The sequence below is a fragment of the Myotis daubentonii genome, chromosome 7, assembly GCF_963259705.1.
Source record: "Myotis daubentonii chromosome 7, mMyoDau2.1, whole genome shotgun sequence".
Lineage (NCBI taxonomy): Eukaryota > Metazoa > Chordata > Mammalia > Chiroptera > Vespertilionidae > Myotis > Myotis daubentonii.
In genome coordinates, this window is record NC_081846.1 from 90,410,507 (window position 1) to 90,425,035 (window position 14,529).

At 45.2% G+C, this 14,529-nt stretch overlaps 1 protein-coding gene across 1 annotated transcript in view; it reads right to left on the minus strand.

Annotated features, from left to right (window-relative positions):
* CNTNAP5 (contactin associated protein family member 5) overlaps positions 1–14,529 on the minus strand; it is an 883,495-nt gene that overhangs the window by 292,551 nt on the left and 576,415 nt on the right. The window contains exon 13 of the mRNA XM_059704743.1: positions 685–885. Coding sequence (XP_059560726.1) covers positions 685–885 — 201 coding nt within the window. The remainder of the gene's footprint in view (positions 1–684; positions 886–14,529) is intronic.

Sequence of the window (14,529 nt, forward strand, 5' to 3'; positions counted from 1 at the left end):
GGCCAAGCCCACCTGACATTTTGTGACATGCCTGGGTAAGCAGTTCTAGGAAATTTCTGTTTGGTTTTGTTCTTTGTTCTTGCAAGCATGTTAATAACGAAATCAACTATCCACTCTAAAAATTAACCATAAAAAAGATTAAAAAATAGGGTTTATCTAATTTTTTTCTGAAAGCAAGTGTTATTTTTTATAAAATGCATTTCCAGAGGCCTCTGCGTTTCAGGCAGCACACAGGACCTGCTACCCACCGGGCTCATTGTTTCGCACTACGCCCCAACGTTTTGCCCCCAGACACCACCTTGCTCTTGGGGAACGTGCAGAGCCCCTGTTGCTTCCCCATATGCTGTCACCTGCACGTTTTTATGTCTGGCTCCAGTGCTCACTTCAAGTGCCATTGCTCTCAAGGCCCTTTTCATGGTCACTGCTGTGGCAGGGTGGGTGTGGCCGTCCTTCCCTTTGGGAGATGAGGAGAGACCTTAAGAGGCGATGGAACTTGCTCCCGGCCCACCCTGGCCATCAGTAGGTGGTCCGTCACAGTCCTCTCCCAGCAGCCTTTCCCTCCCGGCTCAGTGCAGCCCCCTTGTGGGCAAACACCCATCTCTGTGATATTCCGGGTTATGGAGCCCTTCTGCTGCTGTGGTCAGCCTGCATGACCAATCGGAGCAGGGGGCCTGCCAGCTTTACCTGGTGTGTTGAGCAGGCGGGACCTCCTGCAGTAGTAGGCCACCTCCTGCTCACAGTGCTCCGAGCTGTCGATCACGGCCTCCAGCTGCCCCAGGCTGCCCCCGTAGTCCAAGGCCATGGAGTAGGGTTTCTCGGGGCTGGCGCCCTGCACACGGGTCAGCTCTGTGTTGTTGTGCTGCACCGACGTCCAGATCTTGTCCTCTGCCCAGAAAACACAGCCCAAGGAAGGAGGGTTAGAAGAAAGTTCAGAAAAGGATCACACTGGAAAAAAGAGGCCCATGCAGGCCATGCGATGGCGGCTCCCCAGGGGGCCATGATCACCACCGGCTGCTCTGCTCATGCCCAGGGTTTGATCAGAGAAGTTTTGCTCCTCACAGAGCTCCACTAGGGGAGAAATCAGGTTAGTAATCTTAAGAGCTGCTGTTTTGGAGCTGATTCCACAGGCTGCAAGCTAAGCATTTAATCCCATTATCTCATTTAAAATCAATGTTACTTAAATCTGAAGGGAGCCGACACGGCCAGGTCAGAAGTGGGGGAAATGCAATGAAGAGACTCAGGCAGCTTGCTCAGGATTGCAGATACTGACGAAGCAGGAACTGGAACCCAGGGTGTGAGTCCCCAAAGCCCTCCTCCACCTACTGGCACACCCTCCTTCACAAGAGAAACACAGGCACCCGTGGTTATCACAGAAAACCACACGTTCCAGGGGAAATAAGACCTACACAAGGAGTCTCTGTAAAACACACAGTTAACAAGTATAGAATTTGGCAATCCCCATTGAATTCCAAGGCACTTAACTGCATTTTTTTTTTTATTATTCATCCTGTTTGTCAAAAGTATTTGCGGAGGCTTACAGGAAAAGAACATGCAGGGGCGAAGACCTTTAAATTAGGGACCTTTAAAACATGCCTTGCCCAGAACAGGGAAAATGGAAGGCTAGGAGAGAGGAGAGGGATGTGAGTGTTAGAAACTGGGAGGCCTGTATGTGAAACCTCTCTCTGCTGAGAACAAGCTTAGACAAGTCACCTCACTATGTGTGTGTGTGTGTGTGTGTGTGGGGGGGGTCAGTGTTATCATCAGTAAAAAAAATAAAAATATAAAAATATAAGCCCAGCAAAACCACCTCCCCTGTGGCAGGGCGGTTACTGTGGAATAACAACCCAAAATATAAAGTTTCAAGACACTATCTGGCAGGCATCAGACATTCTGTAACAATAACTTAGGGCAAAGCCTTTACTGTGATGGGGGTTGAATTTAATTCTGAAGATGCTTATGGATGAAGCCAAGGAGGAAAGGGGACACCTCGGGAAGCTTTTGTCATCTGAGCATCTTTACCACAGTGACGTCATTCCTCTTCCTCGGTTCTCAGGGCTGAAGAGGAGCCCCACATAGACACCCCGTGTCTCCCTCACCCTCACCTCCTCGGTCTTACAAATGTGCAAACCAAGGTCTAAGAAGTAAAAATGCTGCGAGGCCTATGGGACAAGAATGATGAGCACATACACTGCGCGCGGCCACCATTGATAAGCACACCAAGAGGCAAGATTGTGACTGGGGATAAGTAATTTTACCGCCTTGCCTGTCAGTGTCAACAAAGTAGGGGGAGGAAAGGGAAAAAGAGTTTGAGTTTGGTTTCAATGATCTCTATTTTCCAGCTCTAAAAAAGGACGCATTTCGTGGAGCATAAAGTTAAACTGTGCTCAAACATTCCAATTCATCTGAAGACTGTTTCCTAAGCCAGCCCACTAATAACCCACATGTCTCCAATGTTTAACAGGCAGAATTACATTTTCTCAAAAGTCCAAAAAAAAAAAAAATCAGAATGAAGGATTTTGACTTCGAAAGTAAAAATCGTACATGATTCAGATTGGTAGAAATAATAATGTTACACAAATAATTAATAAAAATCTTTAAAATTTCAATATAGATAAATGCTGACAAAATAATTAAATATAAGTAATTTCTTAATAATGCATCGCTGTAGAGCAGCGGTTCTCAACCTGTGGGTCGCGACCCCTTTGGCGGTCGAACGACCCTTTCACAGGGGTCGCCTAAGACCATCCTGCATATCAGATATTTACATTACGATTCATAACAGTAGCAACATTACAGTTATGAAGTAGCAATGAAAATAGTTTTATGGTTGGGTCACAACATGAGGAACTGTATTTAAAGGGCCAGAAGGTTGAGAACCACTGCTGTAGAGGGACAAAGAAAGATGGACAGTTTTTAAATGTCCAAGGTGCTTAGAAGCAGAAGAGGGAAACCAAGTCCAATAATAGAGATGGTGTGTCGCTGCCTCATACTAGAACATTCTACAATATATTGTACCTCTATATTTTTACCTATGTCTATACAGATATAAAGATGTAGCTATGCAGATATATGAATGCTCAGAGAGAGAGAGAGAAGTAAATGTGCCTCCAATTGTACTGTGTCCAATCTGTCTCATTTCAAAAGTGATCCACATAGCATCATTAAGTCATATGGATTTAGATTTCCCTTCCAATGAACACAGACTTTCATATCTGTATATTCATTCACCTAATTGTTCATACATCCATTAATTGATTTGCTTATTCATTTAATCATTGACTCACTTTGCCAAAATCATATTCTATCTTTGGCAAGATGGAAAAGGAAGCTGTCAGACAAGCTTTCATCTTAAAGTCACTGCTATTGCCAACTCTGCCTCGAGACCCTGAGGGTGAATTGAAGTTTTAATAATTCAGCTATTGGCACTTATTGGTATATGCAATATTCAGAAGATGCAAAGGGACACTAATAGCTTCAAAACACTCCCCACAATTCACTTAGATGTCACAAGCCCCCAATGCAAACACAGCGGGAGTGACAGGAAGATAGCTGATTACTGGAAACTTCGGTCTCTTTGTTGCCTTTCCTTTCAAAGATACCTTGTCCTCTGACTATATTTCCCCTGGGAGATAGCAGAGTAAAGACTGAAAGCAAATGGGTAAATTGGTATTATTCCCCCTCTCCTGCCAAGTCATTGGCAGTAGTGTAGGTTAAGCCCTGACCTGGACACAATAGTAAAGGCCAGTGGACAGTGGCCCTCGTGAGAGCCTCCATGGGCCAGCTCCTGCTCCCTGCTCTAGGGCGGGTACTGTGGTTTCACCTGGGGAAGGTCCATGTGAAGTCAGCTCTGAAGGGTTTTCAAACAAGTAAGATTTGCTCTAAACAGTCCATCAGGTGGATGCAGGGGATGCATTCACGAACCCACACGTGCTTGTACTAAAACATGCCTTTGGAAGCTAAGTATTCAAGGTGGTTCTTTGGTCCGTGGGTGGGCGAAGGTTAGTGTATGTGGTCAGGCTCTGGAGTCAGAAGATCTGGATTGGCATGCAAGGCTTAGCAACCTTGTCAAATGATTACTTCTCTAAAGTTCAGTTTCCTCTTCAGTAACATCCAAAAAGCAGCAATGAGGCCGGCTATACAGGGTTGTTGTAAAGATGAAGTGAGGGGGTTTATGCAAGGAGGCCCATTATTCACCAAATGAACGGCATTCCACAGAAATCTATGCTGCCCATCATACATAAAGGCATCGGTGTCTCACAGGTGGCCGGTGCTGCTATTATTAGCACCAGCATCCAGGAGAGGGCAAGTGGAGAGTGGCCTCAGGCAGTTCTCAGGATGGTGTGTAGGTTCTTTCCCAGAGCATAAGGTAAGAGATGCCTTATGGGGAGAGAAGATAAACTCTGCCCAGCCTTCCCTCCCCAAATCCATCGAAATTCATGAGGAAAACACACCCATTTCAAAAGACCCAGAACAGGAATTGCTTTATTTTTGAAGTTTTGGGAATGTCACATGATTCAACCTACAAAGATTGCCTATAACTCGAGAAAGTCCAATTTCATGTAGGGAATGAGGGTGAATCATCTATGCTGAGACTGGAAACACATTATAAAGTCCTCCAGGCTCCAAACACCAGCCTCTGCTGGCCTGCCTCCAGCACAAGACCCCAGCACAGGGCGTGTGTCACAGTCTCCGGGCTGCAAGGTGTGCTGAGACAGCCTGCACTGTGGACACATCCATTCCTTAGAACCTGGGCTCTGCTGCTTGCCAGCTGGGAGATGCTGAGCAAGTTACATATCCACCTCTGGTTTCCTTCTTGGAAAGCAGGGCTTGTAATATCATTTTAATGAAAATCCTATATAATAAAAGCCTAATATGCTAAGTGTCCAGTCATCCAGTCGTCTGTTCAACCTATCAAAGCGGTTGAGAACCACTGCTGTAGGACAAAGAATGATGGACAGTTTTGAAATGTCCAAGGTGCTTAGAAGCAGAAGAGGGAAACCAAGTCCAATAATAGATGGTGTGTTGCTGCCTCATACTAGAACATTCTACAATATATTGATACTTCTATATTTTTACCTATGTCTATACATATATAAAGATGTAGATATGCAGATATATGAATGCTCAGAGAGAGAGAGAGAAGTAAATGTGCCCCCAATTGTACTGTGTCCAATCTGTCTCATTTCAAAAGTGATCCACAAAGCATCATTAAGTCATATGGTAATAATATGCTAAGGCTGCTCAACCATCTCTATGATGTGCACTGACCACCAGGGGGCAGACACTCTGACCGGTAGGTTAGCTTGCTTGCTACCAGGGTCCAGCGGATTGAGACTGAGAGAGATGGACTGGACATGCCCTGGAGCTTTCCCATGGTCCCTCCCCAGCTGGCCAATCTCCTGCATCATTCCCTGGCCCCAATTGTGCACTGGTGGGGTTCCCCAGCCTGGCCTGCACCCTCTCACAATCTGGACCCCTCAGGAGATGTTGGGGACCCAGTTTTGGCTCGATCCCACAGACCAGGCTGAGGGACCCCACTGGTGCACTAATTTGTGCACTGGGTCTCTAGTAGTATTATAATGTTTTATAATATTAAAACTATATGTTCTACATGGACATATAATAAGTTGTTCAACATGCAAAAGAGTTAAGAATTGATACATTAGAACTTTTTCTTTATTGCATTGGAATGAAGATCTCAACTTCATTCCCTGGAGAGTTGGAGTTGGGATCTCATCTGGCAAATGAGGTTAAAAAGCAGGATGGAGTGCTGTTCCTTGTACGATAGTTTCTGCTGTACATGATGAATTATTACCATCTGTTCAATTATCTTTTCACTCTGAAATAGCCTCGTGTCTGTCTGTATTTATTGATGTCCCTTACATCTCCTGAAATTTCATCAGCAGAATGTGTTGTTTAATTTTTATGAACCCAGAAACCTGAAAAAAAAAACATTGATACTCCCATTTTGCTATCCTGTTCATCCCTTATCATTCATTCTGTTAGGGGCAGAAATAGAATATCGGGGACCAGTTAGAATTGTAAGAAATATTAATCATGCTCTGTTAACCGTGATTGTTTTATTCTGATTAAAGAAGGCACATTCTACCCTATCTGGAAATGCATCCCTTCCTCCCATGAGGAGCTGCCTGTTATCATGGAAAGATTAACCTTGTTGCAGAAACCAGGATTGCCAGCCCTTTGAAGACCCCCAGCCCTTTGCATACCACAGGCCTTTGCAAATCTCCAGACCTGCAAACTGCCCATCTGGATACCTTTTGTCTACATTCCCTTGTAATCTTTGTCCTTCTATCCAATATAAGCAGCTGGCTTATGTTGGGGTGCAGAGCAGATTTTTGTGGGTGATCTGCTGCTCTCTCACACTGCTGGCAGTGTTGGGATAAACACTCAGATGATTCAACCTCGTCTCTGCTCAATTTCCTCAAGTAGTGACTGGCAGCATGGACCCATTATTTTTCTGATTATAATTCTGCTGTTTACCACCAATCAAGCCCATAATGAGAAACAAGCCCAGCTCTCCACCTGCTCAAAAGAACGCAGGTATGGAGTCATCCAGGACGCATTTTCTGCTCAATAGCAAAAAGCATTTTGAAATTTTGAACTAGAAAGAATCTGTTCAGTTCACTAAGTATCTCAGTTAGTCTAAAGAAGTAGTTATTATACATTTAAAATATTTGCTTTTTCCCTCCAATATGTGTTTTGCATGTATTTTCTCCCATTTCATAGGCTTTCTTTCCATTATATTGGTTGTGCAGAAGCTTTTTTTATTGGATGTGGTCCCGCTTGTTGACTTTTGTTTTTGTTACTTGTATTTTTGGTGTCATATCCAAAAAATTATCAGCAATGCTGATGTCAAGGAGCTTCTTCTCAATGTTTTTTCTTGGGAGTTTTATGGTATCTGGTCTTATGTTTAAGTTTCTAGCCCATTTGGAATTAATTTTTCTGTGAGTGGTGTAAGATAGAAGTCTAATTTCATTTTTTTCTGTATGTGGTTATCCAGTTTTCCCAACACCATTTATTGAAGAAACTTTTTTTCTCCATTGGGTATCCTTTGCACCCTTGTTAAATATGAGTGGGCTGTAGTGCCAGGGTTTATTTCTGGGCTCTCTATCTGTTCCATTGGTCTGCATCTCTATTTTATACCAGTGCCATGCTGTTTAATAACTACAGCTTTAGGGAAATGGAAAGATGTTTAAAGCCACAAGCTTGTAAATAAATGCATTCTGGAGATCTAATACAAGCTTAGTGCTTAGTTCACACTTTCATATTATAAACTTCAAAACAAATTGCTAAGAGACTAGATCTTATTCTCCACAAAAAGTATGATAATCACATGATATGCTAGAGATGCTCACTAACACCATTGCAGTGGTAATATTGCAATATATAAATGTATGAAATCAACACACTGAACACCTTAAGCAATGTTATATGTCAAAAACATCTCACTACATTTTAAAAAATAAAAATAAAATATTTGCTTTTTAAGAGCATCATTTAGCCATGATAATCATTCACTGGCAGAAAGGAGAATGAGCTCTTGACCATGCACCACACCCCCTAGCGTGCTGCCTTTACAAGTAGAGGAATTGCAGGTCATAGGCTAACAAACAGCATGTGTGATAAAGTTCCAATGCATCATTTCAAATGCATTTGGATCAAGTTACATAACCACCTCCGGTTTCCTTCTTGGAAAGCAGGGCTTGTAATATCATTTTAATGAAAATCCTATATAATAAAAGCCTAATATGCTAAGTGTCCAGTCAGCCAGTCGTCTGTTCAACCTATCAAAGCGTAATTTGCTAATAATATGCTAAGTTGCTCAATGGCTCTTGAGCAGTTAAAAGTTTTACATTAACTTTTTAATGTAAAAGTTAAAAAGTTAACAATACATTGTTATGTAGATTAGTAAAGCATTCTTCTAATTGCACTGTGAATTTAGCTTTCAAGTCTGTTCCCATAAAGCTATTAGCTCTCCCAAGATGTAAAACGTATCATGCATTCCTCTGTTCGAAGTTATGCTCAGTTAGTGCCCTGCTTGCCACTAGCATACATACCCAGGACCATATGCACGGCTGAGCTCCAGTGCACACATCAGTGTGTACACAAGAATGACAAACATCTGGCACTGTTATAGGTACTCTCGAGCTCATGAGTGATGGGGCTGCTAGAGATCTGATGAGGGAAAGGTCGGGTGGGGCTGATAGAGAAGCCTGTCCAGTGGATACTGTGCCTTTTTCTCCTTGAAAATGGACTATATACGGACGGGAGTCTCTATCCTGTGGCCAAGGAGCCTGGCCTAGCATTGGGTGCCTGTAGCTCTTCAGGAAATCTTGTCAAGTGATGAGGTTAGTCAATCACTATCATCTATATTATGCTAGGTCTTTCCTCCAGCATTTCCAAAGCAGCTCTTTTATACATTTTTTATGTGATGGACCAGATTTAAAAAAAGGAATTTCAAGTTATAAGATCAATACACACATACATTCAACAACATCAACAAGAGAAGAGTATGCACCAAGTCTAAGCAGAGTAGTTACGGTGGAATATTCTGCAACATTCTATGATGTTGTGTCATATTCCCAAGTCATTACCAGACAGCTCTCTGTGACCTCGTCCTGGGTTTTCCAGGGGCCTGTCTGAGGCCCCTTACACTCATTTCAGGAGCTGAAAACTGTTTACACACAGAGCCAGCCAATTTTTTTTCATGTTTTTCTTCCTGTCATTCTATCTGATTGCTATTATTATTGTGATAATCATTATTATTAATAATAATAATTAAGGATGTTGCAAGTTGTTTCATCTGTTACCATGGTGATCATTCTTCTGAAAAAAATAATAAAATAAAAGTTAAAAAGGAGAGAGAGGCAAAAAATAACTCTGATTAATAAGACCTCATTCTATACACATATTTGTCTCTTTGCAGAGCAAGAAAAAAGTGCAATTTTTCTATCATAATACTTAGAAGGAACTCTACAGATTGTCAATACCCAGCTTAATTGAACTTAAATCACTGTGGGGAGCTGCTTAGAGTCCTTTGAAAAATGTGCCAATTCACTTACCCGCCTACTGTGATAAAGCAGGCCTATATTAAGGTCCCTGGGGTCGCTTCTGGTGCAGTTATCTGTGTTGACAGAGTGCATTTCCCACGCCAAGGGTAAAGACAGTGTAAATAACCCTCCAAGCACCGTCTCCACCACTCATTTACCATCCACACATCTACAGCCTCGTGACAGTTCTTGTTGTTTTGCGTTGAGATTATTTAATTTTTCATATGTTCCTATCTTATCTCCCCGTTTAAATCACAAGCAGTGACTGCCGGTGGATGTCGCGTGGAAGGCCTCTGTGGATGCAGGGGCAGATGATGGAGAGAAACTGGGGCTCGGGCTGCTGGGCCAGGCAAGGCCGCTCCGCTCCACGGGCTCCTAAGTGTGGCAGAGACACTGACCCCTGACCTCAGTCTCCTCAGCTGTAGGCTGGACATAACCCATGTCCAGTGATGTGAGAAATGAAATGAATAACATGCACAGGGGTGCGCTGAGCACAGTGCCTGGCTCAGGGTACGGGCTCCACACCAAAGCTGACCTGCTACAAGCCACTCTGATCCAGGGAGGATCCAAAGGGACCACCTCACCATTAGGAACAGTCATGGGAACCTGAGCTGAGGAGCCAATGCCACCTTCCTCTCAACTTAAAGGAAAGGAAGACAGAGAGTATAAAATGACTTTCAGCTCCTTTACAAGAATTCGCGCCGGGGCCATGCTCCCTCCCTGTGGATAGGAGAGCCCTGCAGGCCTGCTGCCCTGCTGCAGCTCTGCTCTGGGGCTGCTGCGGTTGGGGAGGGCGTCCCCCTCTGGCCCCGGCGCACCCACATCACTGCAGTAGCCAGAGACGCCCGAGTGTTAGGCCAGGAGCCAGCTCCACTCCTGACTGCGCTCCACTGCCCGCAGGGGCCACACTGGATGACCTCCGCACAACTGGCCTGGTGTGACTTATTCCCCCGCTTCTCCCTAGAATTTCCTTTTTATATAACTTGTGGGAGTTTATTTTTCTCTCTGCTTGCTTTAAAATAGGGGCCAAGATCAAAGAGACCTGGGGAAGTTTATGGTCTTGGAGGGTGTGCTTTTGAATGGACTCCATACACACTGTATCTATTTGTTTGTTCGTCTGCTGGGCTATTCAAGGAAAAGTATGAGGTGCCTAGTGTGTGCAGAGCATCATGTTAGGGACTGAGGAGGTAGGATGAAGGCTGAAGGGCACTCTGAACCCTGAGGGCATCCCCCCCTGGTTCAGAGGAAACCTGACCCTGGCTGGGGCAGGAGGAGGCAAGGCTGAGCTCAGTGCCTGGCCTCTGAGCAGGGGAAGGGAGTGCAGGGGCTCCCGATCCAACCCCTGCCGGGGAGAGGGCTGTGGGGCGGGTGGACAGGCTGTAGCTGCCCTTACACGTCTCACCCTTACACTAGGTCTTTTTTTTTTATTTTTTTAAATATATTTTATTGATTTTTTACAGAGAAGAAGGGAGAGGGATAGAGAGTTAGAAACATCGATGAGAGATCGATCAGCTGCCTCCTGCACGCCCCTCACTGGGGATGTGCCCGCAACCAGGGTACATGCCCTTGACCGGAATCGAACCTGGGACCCTTGAGTCCGCAGGCCGACGCTCTATCCACTGAGCCAAACCGGTTCCGCACACTAGGTCTTTAGGAGTCTGTGGCAGGGCCTGCTGGGTGCTTCCCAGGAAAGAGCTGGGCACTTGCATAGACCTAATGCCTCTCACATCTAAGTGACACTGGCCACACTCTCCACTCTCTCTGAGCCCACATTTCCTCAAAATACACATTAGAGAGAATTTGTACCTCCCAATACATCATGTGAATTAAATGGGATCAACCCTAAGATTATACCCCATCCCCGGGCCACCAGTTCATAGTAAAGAGCGCCTTCCCTATATTCAGGAGAGCTGACAGAGCTGAGGCTGAACTCGGCAGCCGCAGGCAGTGGGCTGGCTGCAGAGGCCTTGCCTTAGCCCTAAAGGGGTCAGGGCCTTATTCACCTCTCCTCCCACCAGGCCACACCGGGACACACACCTTCTGTGAATGAACATCCCCTGCTTCATGGGTCTTAAGCTCTGGTTCTGGAGGTGACTGACAAAAACACACCCCCAAGCCCAAAGAGGAGAGTGGAACGGTCTATCTCTCTTTCAGTGGACACTTCTGCTCTGGCGCACACATGTGTTTTCTTTCTGTGTTCACTAAAATTGCTTCCCATAGAGTAAGGCCTATTGCTCTAGAAACATAAACAAACCTCAGGCCTAGATCTTAATTCCCAAAAGCAATTTGCTACAGAAGTGAACCTAACATCTTTTAGAAAACAGCTGAGTCTGGGACTAGGCAGGGAAAGATCACTTTAGCATCTTGTGCTAAAAGGCTACAGAATACTCCAGGATTATAGAGGCAAGTAAGAAAGGCATAGGAGCAAAATTAAAAGGACCATGGCTAGTCACAGCAATGGCAATTTTCACATAACAATATACTAGTAAAGATAATGGTAACAATTTATTAAAATGGAATAACGTTTTTAGTAATACAAAGGCAAGTGAAGGAGGATGAGAAATAGTGAAGAATGCAGAATGACAGCTACAAAGGTAGGAAAATGTAGAATTAGAAAAACAACATGACAAATTCTGGTGTAATAAATTATATAGGTTGGGCTCATTAGCAGATTTGGGGGAAATGTTGGGGAGCAGGTTATTGCCACCCACATAGATTACTTACTGATTATAAACTACCTTCATGATGCAGAGGTGCAGCAGAACTACGCTAGCCAAAGGGGGGAGCTGGGTGCCCCAGGGTCACAAACTGACATCAGATCCCACCTGACGGGGTGCACTGAGGAGACCACACATGACCCATGAGGTCATCTGGCCAAAGTATTCTAACAATGACAAATAATTTTTAAAAATCAAACATATGTAACATTTTACCTCAGAGCTGACATGTACTACTCTTCAAAAAACTAATGTCATGAAAAACAAACAAAATGGTATGAGTTAGGAGAGAGGGCCTTCTAGTTAAAATAGACTAAAATGATCTTGCAATCAAATCCATCATGTGGAAGGTGCTTCAATCGTAAATAAAACCATGAAAACAGAAAATGCTGCCCGGTCAGCGTTGCTCAGTGATTGAGTGATGATGACCTATGAACCAAGAGTTCACTGGTTCGATTCCTGGTCAGGGCACATGCCCAGGTTGCAGGCTGATCCCGGGTAGGGGGCAAGCTGGAGGCAACCGATCAATGATTCTCTCTCATCATTGAAGTTTCTATCTCTCTCTCCCTCTCCCTTCTTTTCTCTCTCTAAAAACAAAAACAAAAACAAACCTGCTATTAAAGACATGATAGAGACAGAATAGACTATATATTGTATTTTAATTAATGCTTATTTTTATTTAGGGTTTTAGTAGTGTGGTTATGTTCAATAATGTCTTTGTTCTAAGAGCTACAAACTGAAGTCTTTAAGTTTAAATTATCAATGTGTCTACAAGTTATTTTTAAACTAGGGGCCCGGTGCACGAAATTCGTGCACTGGGTCTGTGTGTGTGTGGGGGGAATGTCCCTCAGCCCAGCCTGCCCCCTCTCACATACTGGGAGCCCTCAGGCATTGACCCCCATCACCCTCCAATCGCAGGATCGGCCCCTTGCCCAGGCCTGACGCCTCCGCCAGAGGTGTCAGGCTTGGACAGGGGACCCCTATCTCCCCCTGATCACTGGCTCTGGCCCCCGCCCAGGCCTGAGGCCTCTGGCCCAGGAATCATGCCTGGGCAGGGGACCCCCATCTCCCTCTGATCGCTGGCTCCACCCCCCGCCCAAGCCTGACGCCTCTGACCCAGGCTTCAGGCCTGGGCAAGGGGACCATCATATCCCCCCAATCCCTGGCTCCGCCCCCCACCCAGGCCTGATGCCTCGGCCAGAGGAGTTGACCCTCATCACCCTCTGATCACCAATCACCAGATCGGCCCCTTGACCAGGCCTGAGGCCTCCGGCAGAGGTGTCAGGCCTGGGCAGGGGACCCCCAGCTCCCCGTGGTTGCAGGCTCCGCCCCTGCCCAGGTCAAATGCCTCTGGCTGAGGCGTCCAGCTCGGGCAGTGGGGACCCACAGCTGCAGTGGCCCCGCGATCGTGGGCTTCGCTTTAGGCCCAGGCAAGGGACCCCTAGCTCCCGGGACTGCCAGCTTCGACTGTGTCCAGCTCCCATCGCTGGCTCCACCCCTACTTCCTGCTATCACTGGCCAGGGCGGAAAAGGCACCTGATTCTCCGATCATGGCTGGGGGGCAGGGCCAAGGCGGCCCCAGGGCCGCCTTGGCCCTGCCCCCCAGCTCTTAGCTCCCCCCTGGGTTTCTGATCACTGTCAGTGGCAGGGGGCTTCTTCCTGCTATCCCTTTCGCCTCCCTGCATTGTGCCTACATATGCAAATTAACCGCCATCTTGTTGGCAGTTAACTGCCAATCTTAGTTGGCAGTTAATTTGCATATAGCCCTGATTAGCCAATGAAAAGGGTATCGTCGTACGCCAATTACCATTTTTCTCTTTTATTAGATAGGATAGTTCTGGAAGGAAAAGGCATCTTATGAGAAAGAATGAAGGAGAGGGAAGATAAAGAATAAGAGAGAGAGATGAGGGCAACACAAATGTGCAAATGTGCAAAATGTTTACATTTGGAGAAGTCAGGTGAAAAGTATATAGAAGCTTATTTTAGTATTTTTTCAACTTTTCTGTATGTTTGGACACTTCAGAATAAAAATTTTGGTGAAAACAAAATAGTGCTTTGCACAGTGCTTCACAGTAAGTGTTCAGAGCTTTTCTAGTGTGCTCCAGCAAATCCATGTGGGAGCGCTTTTACACACCCACACTCACACAGCACACGCACAGACACACACCCACAGCATGCACATATGCAGACACACACAGATACACACAGACACACACTCACAGACACATACATAGACACACATGCAGAGACACATACACACACCTACAGACACATACATGCAGACACACACTCACAGATTTTTACACATACAAAAACACACATAGGCACACTGATGCAGATGCACACAAACACACAGTCACAGGCATGCAGATATACACAGAGACACACACTCCCAGACATAGACACACACAGATCAGGCAGGCACACACACATGCAGAGACATACACATGCATGACTAAGGACTAACTGGCAACACAACTATCAAACAGCAAAGATTATTATCCATTTCAACCTCTGACACCACGACAGCACATTCACATTCAACTATAAGTACTGATTAGTAATGTTGAATTGACATTTGTGAACCATTTTAGTGTGTCTGACGTGTGCGCTCATGAAAGTTATTGCTTGTTATTTTAATTACTGCATCCCAGTAATCTAGACTAATAAAAGCCTAAGCGACCGTTATGGTGGAACAACCAGAACACCTGGTTGCTATGATGCACACTGACCAGCAGGGA